The following is a 16,064-nucleotide window of genomic DNA, read 5'->3' as shown; positions in this document are numbered from 1 at the left end:
GTCAATGGCTGAGGATCAATCTGAAAAGGGGCGATTATTTACCTGCTTTTTTTAACAACAGCTGGACGTATAAAGAGGTCTCAGATGTTTCGGCAATCCGAACGTTCCTTGGTCTTACACAAGTCACCCCTCTCCACTGTGAACGGCTGCATTGGTCCAAAATCCAAATGCGTCTTTGGGCTGGCTTGCCCCTGGTTTTTGAGCCTCAGCATTCGGGCGGAGCCGTGTGTCGTCTCGATTCAAACCGCCGCCGATTAACATGGATCAGGATTTCCTCAGGGCCTGCTCACATGGTCCGATTTCAAAACGATCCAAACAGCCTCACACTGCATGACTGGGTATGCTTCGTATTTTGTAGATGAATTTTTTCTTCTTCGTCTTGGTTCGTCTTCTTTCTTCTCGAGCAAATCGCCAACGTCCCCAAGGAGAGTTGCATTAAACTTGAGCCGCGCAATTTCTACCTACCTACCTACCCGAGATCCGAGTGACAGGCACCCCACACCTCTTCTCGCTTGCTTAGCGCTGCCCGCAAAAAGGTTTCAGAGGCTACGTTGGCGCAACTTGGCCTGCAGTACAAGCTGGTGTGAGCAGTGACTCGCTACGAGTCTCCACAGCAAGGCCCCTGTTGTTAGTGCGACGTTTGATGAGACTTGAGAAATTTCTCCCATCTCCTGAGGGATTGCCTCGTTTAAATCGTTCTACGAATGACTAGAACTAGATTCAAATGATTAGTTCTAGAATAGTAATAGCAAACGTCTGTGCCTGCATCTGTTCTGTTGACAGACGAACTTGGCTTGCAGGAACCGTTTCGTCTAGTCTAGACTAGAGTAGGAAGGTGCTTAACCAAGCGGCCCGACCCTTGGAGCATTTATCCTACCGTATACCTACTTTGTACAAATTAATACTTGAGATGCGTGAGACTTTTACGGTAAATACCTACCTAGGTACCTAACCTAGGCAGGTAGGTAGGTAGGTAGGTAGGTATAACAGCTTGGCTGCATTTAATACTACCCGTCGCAATTGGAGTTCGTGCCGGACTTGACCTTGTGATCTTAGTAGTTCGCTCATCACTTGGAATCACCAGTTGATGCATTATTCACCCAACGCTAGGATCCCTGCCTGCATCTGGGATCTTCCTTCCCCAACTATGCTGGCCCACGATATCCAGCATTTCGGCTTCAACGGTAACTTGGGATGAATTCATCAAAAGATCAGGACGAATAAAGATTTTACCAAGACCACCCGTTTGTTCTATATCTGTAAAGACGCTCAATGTTATATTGAGATGGCAGCTCTTTTTAGGAAACCCAATTCGTCTCTAATTCTGATTCTGTTATTGATTTTTTTGCTCTCTCATTCACAGGGCAGGCTCAGAAACACTGGGCGACGGTTGTTCGGCTCAGGTCAGTCTGCGCCGGAGATGTTTGTGACGATGGCTCCGCGGCATCCGCGGCATTTTACCTTGCAAACTGGAAAACCTACTCATGTGCGGAGCGAATTCCTTTTTGGCGGTTAATCTTGAATGCTACACTTCGACAAGTCGGTCCCCCCTCAAGATTTGCAGTATGGGTAAGGTAGCGATCTACGCTAGGTATAGGCGACTCATTCGCTACACACAACAGACGAAACAAATTGGTATAAAAAAATAATGGGGCAAGACGACGCGAAGTTGAGATGCAAATTAAGCTCCTTTTTTCGTGGATCCGACCTTTTCGGCTGCGACCCAGGGGTTGGGGGCGATGGTTCTCGCATCTGCCAAAGCTGCATAGCATTACGTCGCATCGTCTTGACATCTTGACAGGCGCACCCTGCGAGACAGAGGCAATATGCTCAACCTGGCAAACAATCATCGTCGTGATTTTTGTCATTTTCATTTTGGTTCCTGGCAGTTTGTATATCTGAAATCATGGCAGTACAGCATTCGCTCTGCGAACTAAATTGAGACATATGTCACAACACTTGATGCGTATCTCGTCAAGTTTCAGGTTACCGGACTTGGAAAAGAGCGCCTCCACTCGCTGGATGGAGCATGGCCTCGGATTTTCGAAACCCCTTTAAACGCACCCTGCGTGAGCTTGGCCTTGTTCATGGGTGAGATCCACGGAGAAGGGAAGAGTTAAGCTTCTTTACTATGGGACTGTGAGGGAGGGAGGGAGAATCTAACCCACCTGGCTTCCTCAGGAACCACGGTGATGGGGCTCGCTCGTTGCCATGGCCCTGGTAGGCCGGTACGGAATCTGTATATAACGAACCTGATTCTCCTTCTTCGACTTCTTTCTTGTCCTCTTCCAACCCATCCACACCACAGCTTTTTCAATCATTTACTAGTTTCTTACACTTCATCGCACCGCCGGACGGACATTCATTTCTTCGACGATACACTCTTTTGTTAATCCATCAACTTTCTCTAAAAAAAAAACTAAAAACTTTTGAAGTCTTTCTCTCCACAAAAAAAAACCACCGTCAAAATGAAGTTCTCCATCGCCTCCACCTTCGTTACCCTCCTCGCCGTCGCCAGCGCCGCCACGGTTGAGACCCCCGAGCAGTCGCTTGACCGCCGTGCCGTCCTCCTCATGGAGCGTCAGGGCGCCAACGCCAACAGGCCCGTCCCTGAGGGATCGTGCTGTGTTGCCAACACCTCGCTGAAGCAGGACGTCTGCCGTCTCAACGGCCAGAACGGTCGCTGTGTGCCTTCTGGCAGCGCCAACTGTACGATAAACTCCCATTTCCCGATTTTCAACCAGAAAGAAAAGAAAAAAAGACCGTAAATACTAACACTCGAACCCAAAATAGGCGGTGCCCGTCTTACCTGCATCCAGGACAGCGCCCTGACCTGCGACGCCAAGAAGACTGAGCGTGGCCGTCCTTTCTGCCGTCCCACCAACGGCAGGAAGCGCGACGTCAGGTCGGCTTCCGACATTGTCGGCGCTGCTGCCGTCGCCGCCGAGCAAGACTAAACGCTTCTCGGGATGGGTGTACTTTATTCTTCTTTCTGACCTTTTTTTATTTCATTCTGGGGTGTAAGATTTTTTTCAGAGAAACTTGTTGGGGACACAGGGAGTCCTGAGAAATTGTTATTTGATTGAATAAAACAAGCTGTGGTTTCTTGGTGCAACCTCATTCTGATCGCGTGAATCATGTTCCTTCTTCCATTGAATGCTTTGTTTGACCCCTCCTGAAAAAAAACCCCCCAAAACTGTTGGCACCAAGGATATAGTGCAGTCGCTTTGCATCGTTGCAAAGCTGCAGCCGAGCCAAAGATGTCATCCGTTATTCGCAGAAAGCTGCAGGGATCCAAGGTTCAGCTGAAAGGTTAGCGCGCCCTGGCAATTGAACGGTCTGACGAACCGAGCCCAACGCTAAGCAACCTTTTTTTCTTTCCTTTGTCCAACCAACGACATAACCAGCACGTGCAAGCAGAATCCCGTCGTCCGTCTCTTTTTTTTTTAAAAAAAAAAATTGAGTTTTGACGGCGGGAGGCCTCTAAACCTAATCTGTCTTGGATGTACTCCACGTAAAAAAAACAAAGAGTCTGAATCCGCACAGCTTGCCCATTTCAGGGTCTTGGTCATGTCGATCTGTGGGGTTTATCCCAAACGGCTACCTAGTAGCACTATGTACAATATTCAGCTTGTTGCCAAAAAAAGAAATCACAAGGCATCTTGGAGCCTTGCTGTCAGTGTTGTCAGTTCATATATCGTGCAGCACGTCTGGGGCTGACTTTGACCAAAGAAAGCAAACACCAATCGCTGGATGTGAAGAATCCTGCACATGTGATTAGCCAAGTTGCGAAACAACCGAACCCATCACTTATACAGACGCGGGTGACGACAGATAATAACCTTGGCGTCTTTGTTCATTCGGTAGATCCAGAAAGCCCTATCACCCAAAGTCCATTCGTTATACGTACGTGGTAGACAAGGGAAGGAACAGAGGTCCAGTTTGGATGAACCCCAAGCTTGAACAAATCCCGGAAAGCTGAACAAACGCACATGGGGATCCGGCGCGAGGCAGCACTTGCGGATATCTCCAGGTCTCACTCACCCTACCAACCTACCTTTCAGCCGCTCTCCGCTAGTCAGTCGACTTGTGACACATACTTTAGTTAGCCAAGGACCAACAAGAATGAGGAACCTGGCGCTGTCTATTAAAGAACCGTGGGATCGGCCCTTGCGTCCAAGTTGGCTGATGGTTTGCGGTGTGTCTCTCATTCCTTTGACTGAACAAAAAGGTGTAGAAAAGACCAAGACATTCCACAAAAAGGCTGTTGCTACAAACAAACAGAGGAAACACTTGAGAGTTTTTACGACATAAATAACCAGACGTAAATAACCATCATCGGCCACACCAAGGACTGCCGGCTCTTTTCTATCCTGGGCAAAACCATTACCGGCAAACATATAACACAACAATTACAGCAAGAACCGACTATACGCCCCGCAGCAGTCTAGTCCGTACAACTCTATTTCCCCTCAAAGCAGGCGTTCTTCGACAAACATGACCGCCATGAAGAACAACTTTTGGGCCTTCAAGGATGGAGATGGCAATAACCGAGCTCATGTCCCGGCTACGCCCATGTGGATTGCCATCGTCCGGGCTGTGCAGCTGGTGAGTGCTGTTTTTGCGGGTTTAGCAAACCGTTCAGGGGGCAAGGAAAACCAGAAAAACAAAAGACAGACATGCTAACAAAACAAAACAAAAAAAAACCTCCCAAGGCTCTCGCGCTTCTGATCCTTATCCTGACCGCTGTTGCTGCAAACAAGTTTCGAGGAGCGGTGAGTGGCCCAACCCTGCCTCGGGTACTGTTTCCTTGTGTTACCACCCAGCTGGCTGACATTTACGATTTTTTGTTTTCCTATTCAGTTTTCCAGCTTCGCACTCACCTGGTTCACGTTTGCGTGGACCCTCCTTCACATTGGATGGCTGGCCATCAGCATCCTGATCGTCCCCCTGATCTACAACATCTGGGGCCAACTGTAAGTTCCCACAATGACACCCAAAAAAGACCACCACGACAAACAACTATGCAGTCCCTCTAACATTTTTTTGCTCTTCTTTTTTTTTCCTCGCGCAACAAAAGGGCCGTCGAAATCCTCAGCGTAATCTTTTGGCTGGCTAGCTGGGCCGCCCTGGCCGCCGACGCTGCCTCACTCGGCGAGTACGAGCGCATGTATACCGGCGATGCCGTTTTCACCGGCACGGGCCGCAGCTCCGGGGTCCCCAACGACTTCAAGACCGGCTCCAGCTGCACCAAGGCCGCGGCTGCTCTGGGTGCCCTCCAGTGGGTTCTGTTTGTGGTCACGCTTGTGTTCTTTGGTAAGACTACTAGGATCCCTTGCCACGTTTTCGCAGAGTTTGCAAAAAAAAAAGAAAAAAAAGAAAGAGGAAAGATACATTATGGGCTGACTCCCTATGCTTCTTTTTGTCTCAGTCATGGCCCTCGTCCGCTTCCAAAAGGGCCACACCACCACCACGACCCGCGTTTCTGACCCCGAGGTCGCCGCCGGCGGAGCGGAGCTCAAGACCGGCCCAGGCCAGTTTCACACCACCGAGCAGCCTTACCCCGATAACGGTGGCGTGCAGGCCCAGCAGGGATTCGCGGAGCAGCCCGTGTCCGTCGACCACGCGCCGCCGCAGCAGCAACAGCAAGGGCACCAGGTCCAGCCGACTGTTTACTCCTAGGGGGAAGCGAGCAAATGGCTGGAGAACGTGCTCCTCAAGTTCTGAGGTGACATTATTTTTTTGGCCTTGATGGGCTCTCTATTAGTCGCAACCCCCTTTTTCTTTTAGTCAAGAGGGCATGTGACTGTGAGTTCTACACGGTGATCTAAAGAAAGTTTGCTTGTTTTTTTTCTACTTTGGGATTGCAAAGGATTTCTTTGCTTCTTGGCGGTTGAGTTTTATACCCCCCAGAAAAAAGACGTAGCTGGTTGTTTTGGTTTGTTGCTTTGTTTGGGTTTTAGTTTCGGCTACGTTTACATTCCTTAGACGGCCGTTACGGAGCACTAATACGATATTGCATTTTGCTGCCTGTCAATCACTCCGAGGAATGTGTCAGCATCGGATTGCTTGCTGCTACTCTTACTACTGCGCAATTTGCCCGTTATTATTTATCTGATTTGCTGCACACGTCACTGCATCGCACCCAAGAGACCCATGATTTGTGGAAAGGGCAGTTGTCATTTAGTGGCTATGGACGAAAGAATTGATGAAATTTCCGGCAATTTCCGAGAAATCCCAGGAAGCCTTCCTTCACCCTAGATTCCAAATCCCGTGCAAGACTGCGTCCAAGTCAACCCGCTCTAAACAGGTTGGGCATGTCGCATTCACACGACTTGGAGACAAACTCCTCCAAGGTTCATCGTCCACAAGTCGCATCCACGCCGGCTCGCTCCGAACAAGCCGGGCAATGTCGCAAACTGTGGCTGTCTCTGGTCATCTTTCCTGTTGTTAAGAGACTCATTAAAAAATAGCTTCCGACGGAATGATTCCCAGTCCAAACGCTGTCCCAATAACCAAAACATCCAAACCGATCCGCTCTAAACAGATCAAAGTCTGGTGCCTCAAAAGGGACAAGCTAAAGGTTCTTTAGGCGGAACGTCGCCGTCTCGAATCGGTGTCGCGTGATGGCGAATGCCATCGTAGGCTCGGGTTGCCAAAGCCTCCTCTTCTGCGCATCGGCCCGTACACGCTCACCCGCTCCGAACAGGTGAATAATGCTGGGCTCGGCAGGAGAGCGAGGCGTGTCATCAGTCGTCAGGTCCAAGGCATCCTTTCCACGTTCTCAGTTGTTCTTTTCTCTTTTTTTTTGTGGGTTTCTTCACATCTCATCTCTCTATTTCGCCGGAATGGAGCTGATTGCTGCTGCATTATCGAGAAGTTGGATACTTGGCTCTTAGTGATGGCTTCTCAAATCCGCTCGATTATGTCCAGGCAAAATCGACAACAACTGATTGCTGTGTTGCTGTGCCATATTGTAGTGGCAGAGTTGGAAAAGAAAAAGTTCCAGGGACTGCTTGTCGAGATGGTGAATTTTCTTGGTATTGGGGTGGGTCTCGGGGGCAAAAGCCCCCAAGGAGAAGAAAGGAAGGGAGGAAGAAAGGAAGAAGGGACAATCCAGTCAGACTGGAATGGGCCGCCCTTAAATAGTTGATTTTTGAGGAGGCAACACTTAAGGTTTGAACAGGCCGCGATTATGCAGATGACACATGTTCAAGCTGCATAGGACAAGCAAGTGATGAGTTCAGCCTTGCATCGTTAGAAGAAGTTTGGCTTACGCTTGCCTGAAAAATGCACGGCACGCAAATCAAATGAATCGAATCTAAATGCAATGCTTTTCTAAGGTTGCAACTGTGGATAAGGTTGTCAAGAGGAAAAAAAAGCGATGTAAGCTAGGTGGTGAATGTCTCGGGGTGATACGTAATATTGACCTATGCCTAACACTATGAAGCTCTCCATTCGACAATATTTTCCACTTGAAATGGAAATGCAAAATGCAAGGAAAAAAAGAGAGGGAAACAAAAACATACAACACCCAAAGTCGGGCATGCGTGTTGATGTGCCCAAAGCCAACCGACGTTCCTCCGAGCAGGCCGTCGGGCTAGAAATCACACTAGGTAACGAATTAAGAAACAGTAGACAAGATGGGGGTTTCAGTCCCTTTACAAGCAGTGCACGGCGTTATGTTTCGTTCTGAACCAGCCAAGCCGTGAGCAGAACTTGACACTCAAGAACCACAACGCCGCCACGATCTCTTTGTTCTACCAACGTTAAATGTTAACCTAAAAATGGCCGCTCCTAGGTGAGAGAAAAAAAGTGATAGAGCTAAAACAGTGGAGAGGAGTCGGGATTCTGTTAACATGCGTGGCGCGTGAGCCTAGAGTCTTTGATAAACGCATTGCAGGGCGCAACCCAGAACTGTTTTTTTTTGAGCATTTCACCCGCCCACTTTCGCGTTGTGTTTATGTAGATTTGTTTAACTGACAATATATATGGGCGTTCGTCGGTTTTGTTGGGGAGAGCCAGCCGAATGAATGTGCCAGGAGCTGCTCGTATTTGAGACATAAATTTAGATACAGCGTACGCAGGCACTAATTAATCTTCCAAGTCTTGTTTTAGTCAGCTTGTTTTTTTCTCTCCCTTTGCTTCGTACCCTTCCAGTCTGTCCATGGCCCCTTGCCCTCCGCTGTGATTGATGTTGACCCTCCGGCCCCCTTTCCTGACACCACATTTACCTACATCGACTAGACTAGAACCAGATCGATCAGGTCAGGCCTACTAAATCCAGGCCCTCTTGCTCAGGTCCCGTTTGTGGTCCCTATTGGCCCGTGTAGGTCATCGATGTAGCCATAGATCGCCAAACAAAATATGACAGAAGAATTTAGTAACTTGCTCCAGATTCCTAGTCAAGCTAATAAAATGATGCTGACTCTGGTTATCGACTAACTTGCATGCGATTTCACTGGTCGGTTATGGAAACTGCACTTGTATTTGCACACTGAGTAACAAGCCCTGCCTGACTATTTTCTATTGGCTTCACGCTGTATACCAGATTTCGACCGTATCTACGTCTCCCTACAACCACGTTGCTAGACTGTGGCTTCGGCTTCTTCTCCCTGGGGCTGGGGTTTTGTTCAAGCTCGTTTCTAGGATAGCGACGTCCGGCCAGTTCATCCTAAAATAGAGCCGAGTTTTCATTTTACGACTTGTGTGCGGTGTATTCGGCATTGCACAGATGCTGGCGCCCAAATAACAACATTTTCGTTCAGTCGAATGGCCATTGTGACTCCACGATGGGCATATACGACCACTCGTCATTTTCCAGCGAAGGGGATAGAGGCTGCGTTTGATCCTGAAGACCTAGTGGCAGTGGTTGTTGTACAATGTCCGAGGTGGGGCTTCTTTCGAAATGCCGCAACTTTGTATTTGTTTCCGTCCCTGGCGATGCATTCGTCTTGTCCAGATTGGAGGAGCCATTATCGCCCATGAGCCCATGTGGCTTTCGTGAGGCGTCCATCGTTGCTGCCGCAAATATATCGGCCTCGTTCAGGATTCCACAGGTAGCCTTTGAGGTACCCGCAGCGCCGGTCCGTATTTGAGCGTTCCCCCCCGGGATATCGCTCTCGGTTTGTAGCGAGACGCGGCGTCTTTTTTTTCGCGGTTGTCGTGGTGAAGTTTCACCTGTTGCAATGATCTCATCCTTACAGGATTGTTTTGAGGCAGCGCGACCTTTTTTTGTGTGTTTAGTGATGGTATGGGGTGAGTTCGCCGTTTTTGCGGTAGTGGAGTTAGAGGCGGTGCATATGTTGCGTTTACCAATCCTCGAATCGAATTGTGTTTTGCGGAGCGAGGAAGTCGTCGCGGGGGTGTATGGGGATTGATCGAATAAGGTTTCGGGATCGGATAATGGCGTGCTCGGCGGCTGTGATAATGGCGGCGGATTATTGGCGACATCTCGGGTGGGAATTGATGGATTAGGGACAGTAGCGCCGGCCGGTATCGAAACGTCCAATTCGGGGCCAGCAGTTTTGTCCCGTGGCCCGGCCGTGGCGGTGCTGCCCTCGCCAACGCGCTTTTGGTCTTGGAGTTTTTGGTTTTGTTTTGCAGCGCGTCGCCGGGCGCCCTTCTCCCGACCCCGCTGCATTCTGGCCCTTTTTTCACGGTAATATTCGTCGCGCTTTTTGCGTGCTTTTCGCACAAACCCGTCGAAAAACCCAACCATATTATCGAACGACATTATTTGGATCATATTAAAAAAAAACTTAAAATGGAATTCGGGCGTATCGTTGGTCGATATGGGCTCGCATGGGGTATTAATATCACTAATGCCCGAATTATTGCACTGTTTGCACGTCCATATCCGATCCGAAGGAAGGCCCTTTTCGTCGAATACCATCAAATCCGTTACGTTATCCCAAATTTCTTCCAATTCAAACATTCGCTTGGTTTTTTGCGCTGCGAGCCTGGCGTAGAAATCATTTACATTGTTCGATTCGTTTGCGCACAAGCGCATATCGAGTAGAAAGGCGTAGGGGTTTTGGATAGGGCAGTTTCGCGTGTTAAACTTTTCGTGCAGAGTCGTGAACAATGCGTCGGGCTTCAGTTGAAATTTGTGAAATGGCCAGCTCCATTTGGTATCGTAAGAATCGGTGTAGTAGTTTTTCTCTGGCAAAGTACCGTTCATGGTGGAAAATGGGGATGATGGATGAGTCAAGAGACAAGTCTAATTTTATTAGCAAGTTTAGTCGTTTTGTTTGTTTGCTGTTCGACCATAGACCTGCCCAAACGGGAAAATGGCATGATCACCGTCGGGCGGTGACAAGAATAAGGTAGACACCGAGGTAGTCGAATAGTACTAACGTACAATTCAAATCTAGTATGGAGTCGCTGCCCCGCAACATGCAAAAGCAAAATATGTCATTCCGCTGACAATTGCCAAGATCTTAGAAAGTGTTTGCAAGCCACTTCTCTATCCTTGATTTTCAGGTTCTTGAGGTAGTTTCAACAACCAAAATTCCGAATGTCTAGAACACAGTAGATGTGATAATTACAATACAGTGCTACTCCAGCAGAGTTTGCAGGGGCTTATGCGTGTCAAAATATGCTCAAACTGTGACCCACTTTGAGTTTAGGTCGCGGACTTCTCCAGAAATTTCTAGACTCCACCAGAAAGTATACAGAAACGGCAACTTGCACCAGAATCATCTTCCATGACGTCCAAGTCAAGGATGCGCAGAACATTGCGGTTATCTCTAGAAACCTCGAGATGACACCGCAAAATTCCAATGAGAAGCCTATCTGGCCGTTTGGCGATGATCTATGGTCCAAATTTCGTCTATAAAGATGTCGTTCTTCGACGGGAATCAAAGATCCGTTTGATCAGCAAGACAGATCCAAACAACAGCAGAAAAACAACACAAGCCTTCACAAACGCGCTCAAAACACTACAAACTACCTAATCAACCGCCTACTGAATACATCACTACTTCCACCACTATAATCAAATCAGACATACCTTTTCATCAACCACACCTCTTCTTTTAATTACAGCACATTAATCAACAACCAAAATGTCGATCTTCGCTCCCCGCTCATCCGTCTACGAGCCTAGCTACAGCGGGCTCTTCCGACTCATTGACGACTTCAACAACTATGCCGTCGAGGCCAACAACAACAACTCTGAAGCCGCAACAACATCCAAGCGCGGCCGCTCCAGCCTCATCTCAGACATTGTGAGCTGGACGCCCAAGTTCGACCTGCAGGAGACGCCCAACACGTACATCCTGCACGGAGAATTCCCGGGCATGGACAAGAAGGACATCAACATCGAGTTCACCGACGACCAGACGGTGACCATCCGCGGCCGCAGCGAGCGCTCGCACACGCACGAGGAGCCCGCCGACGATGACGACGGCGACGCGGTCGTGGTTCCTTCCACCGGTGAGAAGAAGAGCGACAAGGAGGCCGCCGACAAGAAGTCGGACGACAACAGCAAGGACAAGCAGGTCGACAAGAGCAACGCCGGCCAGCACAAGGTCAAGTACTGGGTCTCGGAGCGTAGCTTTGGCGAGTTCTCGCGCTCCTTCAACTTCCCTGCCCGCATCGACGCGGGCGGTGTCGTGGCCAAGTTAGACAATGGCGTGCTGAACATTGTCGTCCCCAAGATGACCAAGCCGCAGGGCAGGAAGATTTCGATTGAGTAATGTAACTGATGGGCATGGAAACAGGGATCATAGGAGTTGGTTTGACACTGTACCACTTTTGTAACGATTTTACGACTATTGAAGCATTGTGTTTTTTGTTTGGTTTGTATCTTTTCACTCGCAGTTAATTCAAGAGAAATAAACAAAATTTTGTCAATCATGTTCTTATACTACTAAAAAGTGGTTATCCAATGCGCAACAATCATCGCCATCGATTTCTTGTGCACTGTAAAGTACAATGACAGTTGTAGGTAAAATCAGGGTCTCCAAGCCCACCGATCCTCGTCCACCTGCCGAATTCGTCATTTTCAGCACAGTTTGCACCATTCAGGGACTGCGCTCTGTCGTTACATCGCCCGACTAAGTGCCTGGCAGCCGTCCCGATTCAGCTACAGTACAAATATGCATGAGAATGGTAATCCATGTGGATCGTCCAATTTTTGACCCCTCGTCATTTTTTTTTTCTCGTCCATGATCCCATCACAACCACATTCTTTTTTATATTATTATTTTCTTTTGCTTCTCTCTTTTTCTTGTTTTGACCCGGCGGAAGCACATGCCTTCCATCAAGAGGGTGGCCGTCATCGGCGCCGGTCCATCCGGCGCAATAACGCTCGATGCGCTAGCCAAAGAGCAGGCGTTTGATGTCATTCGAGTGTTTGAGCGCAGAGAAGGCCCTGGAGGATGCTGGTGAGTGGGAAAAGACGGGTGGCCGACATGATTGCGACGAAATGCGCAAACCCGCGGCTCAAGTGCTGATTTTTTTTGTGCCGCCCCTCTTCTTCCTCTTGCACAAAATAAAGGATCGGGGACTCGGCGGAACCTCCGCACCTGTCTGGTTTTAAGCGCCTTGCGGACCGGACGGCAGACCTCCCGGTTCCGATCCCGGAGCAGATCCCAGCACACGGCGTCGCGGCCCTCACGCAGCCGCGCTTCGCCGACTCGTCCATCTACCCGTACCTGGAGACCAACGTGCAGGACCTGTCCATGCAGTTCTCGCAGGAGCCGATCCCGGCCGACAGGAGCGAGCTGTCCGTCTCGCTGTATGGCCCTTCCACGCCGTTTCGTCACTGGGAGGTGCTGAAGCGGTACGTCAGCAATGTCATCCATGCCACGCCTGGGCACAGCGAGGTTGTGTCCTACGACACGACCGTCGAGCTGGTCGAGAAGGTCGGCGACGAGTGGCGGGTGGTCCTGCGCAAGGCGGACGGGCGCGGGGGCGATCACTGGTGGGACGAGAGGTTCGATGCCGTGGTCGTTGCGAATGGCCACTACAACGTGCCGTACGTCCCCGAGGTCGAGGGGTTGGAGGAGATGCAGCGGGCTATGCCGGGGAGTATTTTGCACAGCAAATATTTCCGGGGTAGGGATCAGTTCAGAGACAAGGTAAGGGGCAGATGAGACGAGCCCGGATTTTCCCCCAGTATTTTGTGAAAGGGGGCGATTGCTTATCAGGAAAAACAACTGGGAAAACAGCGAGTTGTGGTGGTGGGCGCATCTGTGTCAGCCGCTGACATTGCGTTTGACATTGTCAAAGTTGCAAAATCCCCCGTGCACGCAGTCTTTCTGGGGCACACCGCCAACCCATACTTTGGCGACGAGGCTTTCCGCCACCCAAACGTAAAGATGCAGCCTTCGATAGCTAGAGTCGAAGTTCCACCCGGTGGCCAAGGGGCCACTGTATACTTTGTCGACGGCACGTCGGCAAGCGGAGTCGATTATTTGATATTTGGCACGGGATACAGCTGGACCCTGCCGTTCCTCCCGCAAATCCAACCGAAAAAGAACCGCGTGCCGGGCTTGTATCACCACGTTGTTTGGCAGCAGGACCCGACATTGCTGTTCGTCGGGGCGGTCGGAGCGGGCTTGACATTCAAGATATTCGAGTGGCAGGCCGTCCTGGCGGCTCGGATCCTAGCCGGCAGGACCTCGAGGCCGCTGCCGTCTCTTGACGAGATGCAGAGGTGGGAAGTCAATCGCATCGCAGAAACTGGCGATGGGCCCAAGTTCACCGTCATCCACCCGTACTTTGAAGAGTATTTTGAGACTCTGAGAGAGCTGGCCGGAGACGGTGAGCCCGGGCTGGGTAGGAAGCTGCCAAAATTCGACCAGAAGTGGCTCGATGCATTCATGGATGGGCATGAACTGAGGAAAGGAATGTGGAAGCGGATTAATGACCAGGCTAGAGACGAAATCAGACCGATACCGCGTCTGTAAGAGATAAAGAAATTGCCATTGACCGCAAATATTCCATCATTTGTCACATGTGTGTGGTGTGCTCTCTATATTGACCTTGGTGCTTGAAGAGCTTGCTAATCTTTCAGAAACCGTATCGTTTCGCAATTTATGCAATCCACACAGTTATGTGCTGTCTTGCGCCAGTAATCTGCTCTGACGTTCCTTGACCAACCTGCAGCAGGACGAAAAGCAGAAATTAAATCCCACTTTGCATAGTAGACAGTCTAGAGAGGCAACGTTATTTGTTATCATCTCGATATTCCGAACCATCCGAATTTAATTTGATTGCAGCGTCACTTTGGCGTTGTTACAAATCAGCACAAGATGGCAGTTTTAGCTTGCTGCTGGGAACAGTGTTATAGTTTGGATATATATATATATATATATATATATATATATATATATATATGTAAAGTAATCCGATGATATCAGCACATGTTGATAAGGATCAAAGTCAACACTCGTGGTGGTGATGCGTAAATTGAATATTGATTTGATGTGGTCGCTTTTCAAGACCGAGATTTGCTAAAATTGGGTCGATGTGACGTAGCAGCTTAGTGTACCCGCAAGTACCTGGAACCCCTCCACTCCAATCCCGAGGTCCGGCATCGCACCCACCGAAGCGCTACGCCGACCTTGAGGCGATTTCGCGCAACTCCACCAAGGAACTGAGGAGAGAAGCGCTAGCTACTGTCAACCGAGACGCGTCGCCTACGGCAATAAACAGAACAAACAACCAGAAACAAGCAATCGCAGTCGCCAAAAATGGGCATTATTCGCAAAACCCTGGTCGCGGGCACAGTGACCGCAGCAGCTACCCTGGGCTACATCGGCAGCGCCACCACTCTTACCAGGCCGCTCCCCGTCAACGATAGCGTATTCAAGTCGAAGCTGTACAAGAAGCACAACATCCACCGAAACCCGCCGACCCAGGATGTCGTGACAAAGCGCGTGCCCCTCGACAAGATACGACCGGAATTGTTGGAGAAAGAAGGCGACATCGTCCTGGAGTTTTGCCGTGGTGTTTGGACTAGCCCTGGTACGTGTGCCAACCCACAAAAGCAAATCAGCTCACCACTCGGAAGCTTTGGTCAATGATTCTCCTCCAGATTATATTTTTTTCTGAAACGAATTCTTTCCTTGTTTTTTTGTTCGCACAAAACCCTTGCAGCCTACGAAATCCAGCGTCGATACCTAGCACGCAAATACCACAACGCTTCGACCTCGACCGATCAAGACCTCTGGTCCAAGGAGCAGCTGTCGGCCTCGACGTACGAGCCGGGCACCATCATAACGGACCACTTCCAGGTGCTGGAGAAGACGCCAACGTCCATCACGGTGCGGTGCGGCGACTCGCCGCGCAACCAGGGTCCGCGCGACTCGGACGGCCTCTTCATCTTCTCGGCGGTGGTGGACAGGCAGCGCGGTGAGGTCGAGCTGGGGCTCAAGAGCACCCTGTTCCCCAGCTCGAGGAAGCTAGAGGGCGACGAGGCCAAGCCTCCCATGCCGCCGTGGATGGATGACCTGCACACGTGGTATGCGAGGTTTTGGATGATTTCTGGCTATCGCAGGTTATTGAAGTAGAACCCGGCGCCCACCCTTTTCCGGAAAAAAAGACCGGGGACCCTTTTTGACCATTGATTGATGTGTAATTGCAATCGAGGCTTGTACACAAAGTACCCAAGATACGATGTATATAAATACCTCCGAGTTCGCGGGGGTATCTTGGATGAGTCGCCACTGGCAATCTGCAAGCGCAAGCGCATTATCCACACTATACATATATCAATGAGGGGTAACGTAATCTATGGGGTATCGTGTTCCAACTTTGTCATGTTTTAAAAATCTCCATGCATGCTTGGTAGCAACAAGCGTCAAGGCAAGCGGGCAGGGCGGGGTCTCATGTCAAACGTGTCAACAGACAATTTAGAACCATGATTGACTTGTAGGCTAGCCACTTGGCTTCCTGATTTAGACTAGAGAACCAATCGGCTGTAGTTTAAATTCTTTGCCGATCATGCCCGGGTGGATCAACCAACATAGGACAGTTAGTAACAATGTAACTATGTACCACCGGCTATCTCCATTATTCCTATCTCACTTGCATGCTTCTTGCCTCCCCTC

The 16,064-nt window shown here is 49.7% G+C and overlaps 6 protein-coding genes across 6 annotated transcripts; 5 read left to right on the top strand and 1 right to left on the bottom strand.

Annotated features, from left to right (window-relative positions):
• Window positions 1–2,468: 2,468 nt before the first annotated feature.
• MGG_03326 (uncharacterized protein) lies at window positions 2,469–2,957 on the top strand (the record flags this gene model as incomplete). The annotated part of the gene is made up of 2 exons (XM_003716581.1): window positions 2,469–2,709; window positions 2,794–2,957. 2 exons carry the CDS (start codon window positions 2,469–2,471, stop codon window positions 2,955–2,957), a joined length of 405 nt encoding a protein of 134 aa, XP_003716629.1.
• A 1,176-nt stretch (window positions 2,958–4,133) lies between these two features.
• MGG_03327 (uncharacterized protein) lies at window positions 4,134–6,254 on the top strand. Its single transcript, XM_003716580.1, has 5 exons — window positions 4,134–4,608; window positions 4,716–4,775; window positions 4,864–4,976; window positions 5,081–5,316; window positions 5,432–6,254. The coding sequence occupies exons 1-5, from the start codon at window positions 4,498–4,500 to the stop codon at window positions 5,680–5,682; spliced, it is 771 nt and encodes a 256-aa protein (XP_003716628.1). The 5' UTR covers window positions 4,134–4,497; the 3' UTR covers window positions 5,683–6,254.
• A 2,510-nt stretch (window positions 6,255–8,764) lies between these two features.
• On the bottom strand, window positions 8,765–10,437 carry MGG_03328 (uncharacterized protein; the record flags this gene model as incomplete). The annotated part of the gene is made up of 2 exons (XM_003716579.1): window positions 10,364–10,437; window positions 8,765–10,222 (listed from the first exon to the last, which is right to left on the bottom strand). The coding sequence occupies exon 2, from the start codon at window positions 10,181–10,183 to the stop codon at window positions 8,765–8,767; it is 1,419 nt and encodes a 472-aa protein (XP_003716627.1). The 5' UTR covers window positions 10,184–10,222; window positions 10,364–10,437.
• Window positions 10,438–10,678: 241 nt separating this feature from the next.
• Window positions 10,679–11,859, top strand: MGG_03329 (small heat shock protein). The gene has a single exon (XM_003716578.1). The coding sequence runs from the start codon at window positions 11,070–11,072 to the stop codon at window positions 11,700–11,702; it is 633 nt and encodes a 210-aa protein (XP_003716626.1). The 5' UTR covers window positions 10,679–11,069; the 3' UTR covers window positions 11,703–11,859.
• Window positions 11,860–12,095: 236 nt separating this feature from the next.
• Window positions 12,096–14,006, top strand: MGG_03330 (dimethylaniline monooxygenase). Its single transcript, XM_003716577.1, has 3 exons — window positions 12,096–12,392; window positions 12,506–13,088; window positions 13,179–14,006. The coding sequence occupies exons 1-3, from the start codon at window positions 12,259–12,261 to the stop codon at window positions 13,917–13,919; spliced, it is 1,458 nt and encodes a 485-aa protein (XP_003716625.1). The 5' UTR covers window positions 12,096–12,258; the 3' UTR covers window positions 13,920–14,006.
• Window positions 14,007–14,588: 582 nt separating this feature from the next.
• On the top strand, window positions 14,589–16,018 carry MGG_03331 (uncharacterized protein). The gene is made up of 2 exons (XM_003716576.1): window positions 14,589–14,979; window positions 15,112–16,018. The coding sequence occupies exons 1-2, from the start codon at window positions 14,706–14,708 to the stop codon at window positions 15,522–15,524; spliced, it is 687 nt and encodes a 228-aa protein (XP_003716624.1). The 5' UTR covers window positions 14,589–14,705; the 3' UTR covers window positions 15,525–16,018.
• Window positions 16,019–16,064: the final 46 nt, after the last annotated feature.

This window comes from Pyricularia oryzae, chromosome 4 (assembly GCF_000002495.2).
Source record: "Pyricularia oryzae 70-15 chromosome 4, whole genome shotgun sequence".
In the NCBI taxonomy this organism is placed as follows: Eukaryota; Fungi; Ascomycota; class Sordariomycetes; order Magnaporthales; family Pyriculariaceae; genus Pyricularia; species Pyricularia oryzae.
Note: the sequence above shows the minus strand (reverse complement) of the source record. Positions and strands in the feature narration are given on the sequence as shown.

What these genes read in the sequence shown, in the direction of transcription:
- MGG_03329 (XM_003716578.1), top strand. Translation starts at nt 11,070, where the DNA reads ATGTCGATCTTCGCTCCCCGCTCATCCGTCTACGAGCCTAGCTACAGC.
- MGG_03331 (XM_003716576.1), top strand. Translation starts at nt 14,706, where the DNA reads ATGGGCATTATTCGCAAAACCCTGGTCGCGGGCACAGTGACCGCAGCA. An exon ending in TGGTGTTTGGACTAGCCCTG is followed by an intron (nt 14,980 to 15,111) that starts GTACGTGTGCCA and finishes AAACCCTTGCAG; the next exon opens with CCTACGAAATCCAGCGTCGA.
- MGG_03330 (XM_003716577.1), top strand. Translation starts at nt 12,259, where the DNA reads ATGCCTTCCATCAAGAGGGTGGCCGTCATCGGCGCCGGTCCATCCGGC. An exon ending in GAAGGCCCTGGAGGATGCTG is followed by an intron (nt 12,393 to 12,505) that starts GTGAGTGGGAAA and finishes CACAAAATAAAG; the next exon opens with GATCGGGGACTCGGCGGAAC. An exon ending in GGGATCAGTTCAGAGACAAG is followed by an intron (nt 13,089 to 13,178) that starts GTAAGGGGCAGA and finishes CTGGGAAAACAG; the next exon opens with CGAGTTGTGGTGGTGGGCGC.
- MGG_03327 (XM_003716580.1), top strand. Translation starts at nt 4,498, where the DNA reads ATGACCGCCATGAAGAACAACTTTTGGGCCTTCAAGGATGGAGATGGC. An exon ending in CAAACAAGTTTCGAGGAGCG is followed by an intron (nt 4,776 to 4,863) that starts GTGAGTGGCCCA and finishes TTTCCTATTCAG; the next exon opens with TTTTCCAGCTTCGCACTCAC. An exon ending in TACAACATCTGGGGCCAACT is followed by an intron (nt 4,977 to 5,080) that starts GTAAGTTCCCAC and finishes GCGCAACAAAAG; the next exon opens with GGCCGTCGAAATCCTCAGCG.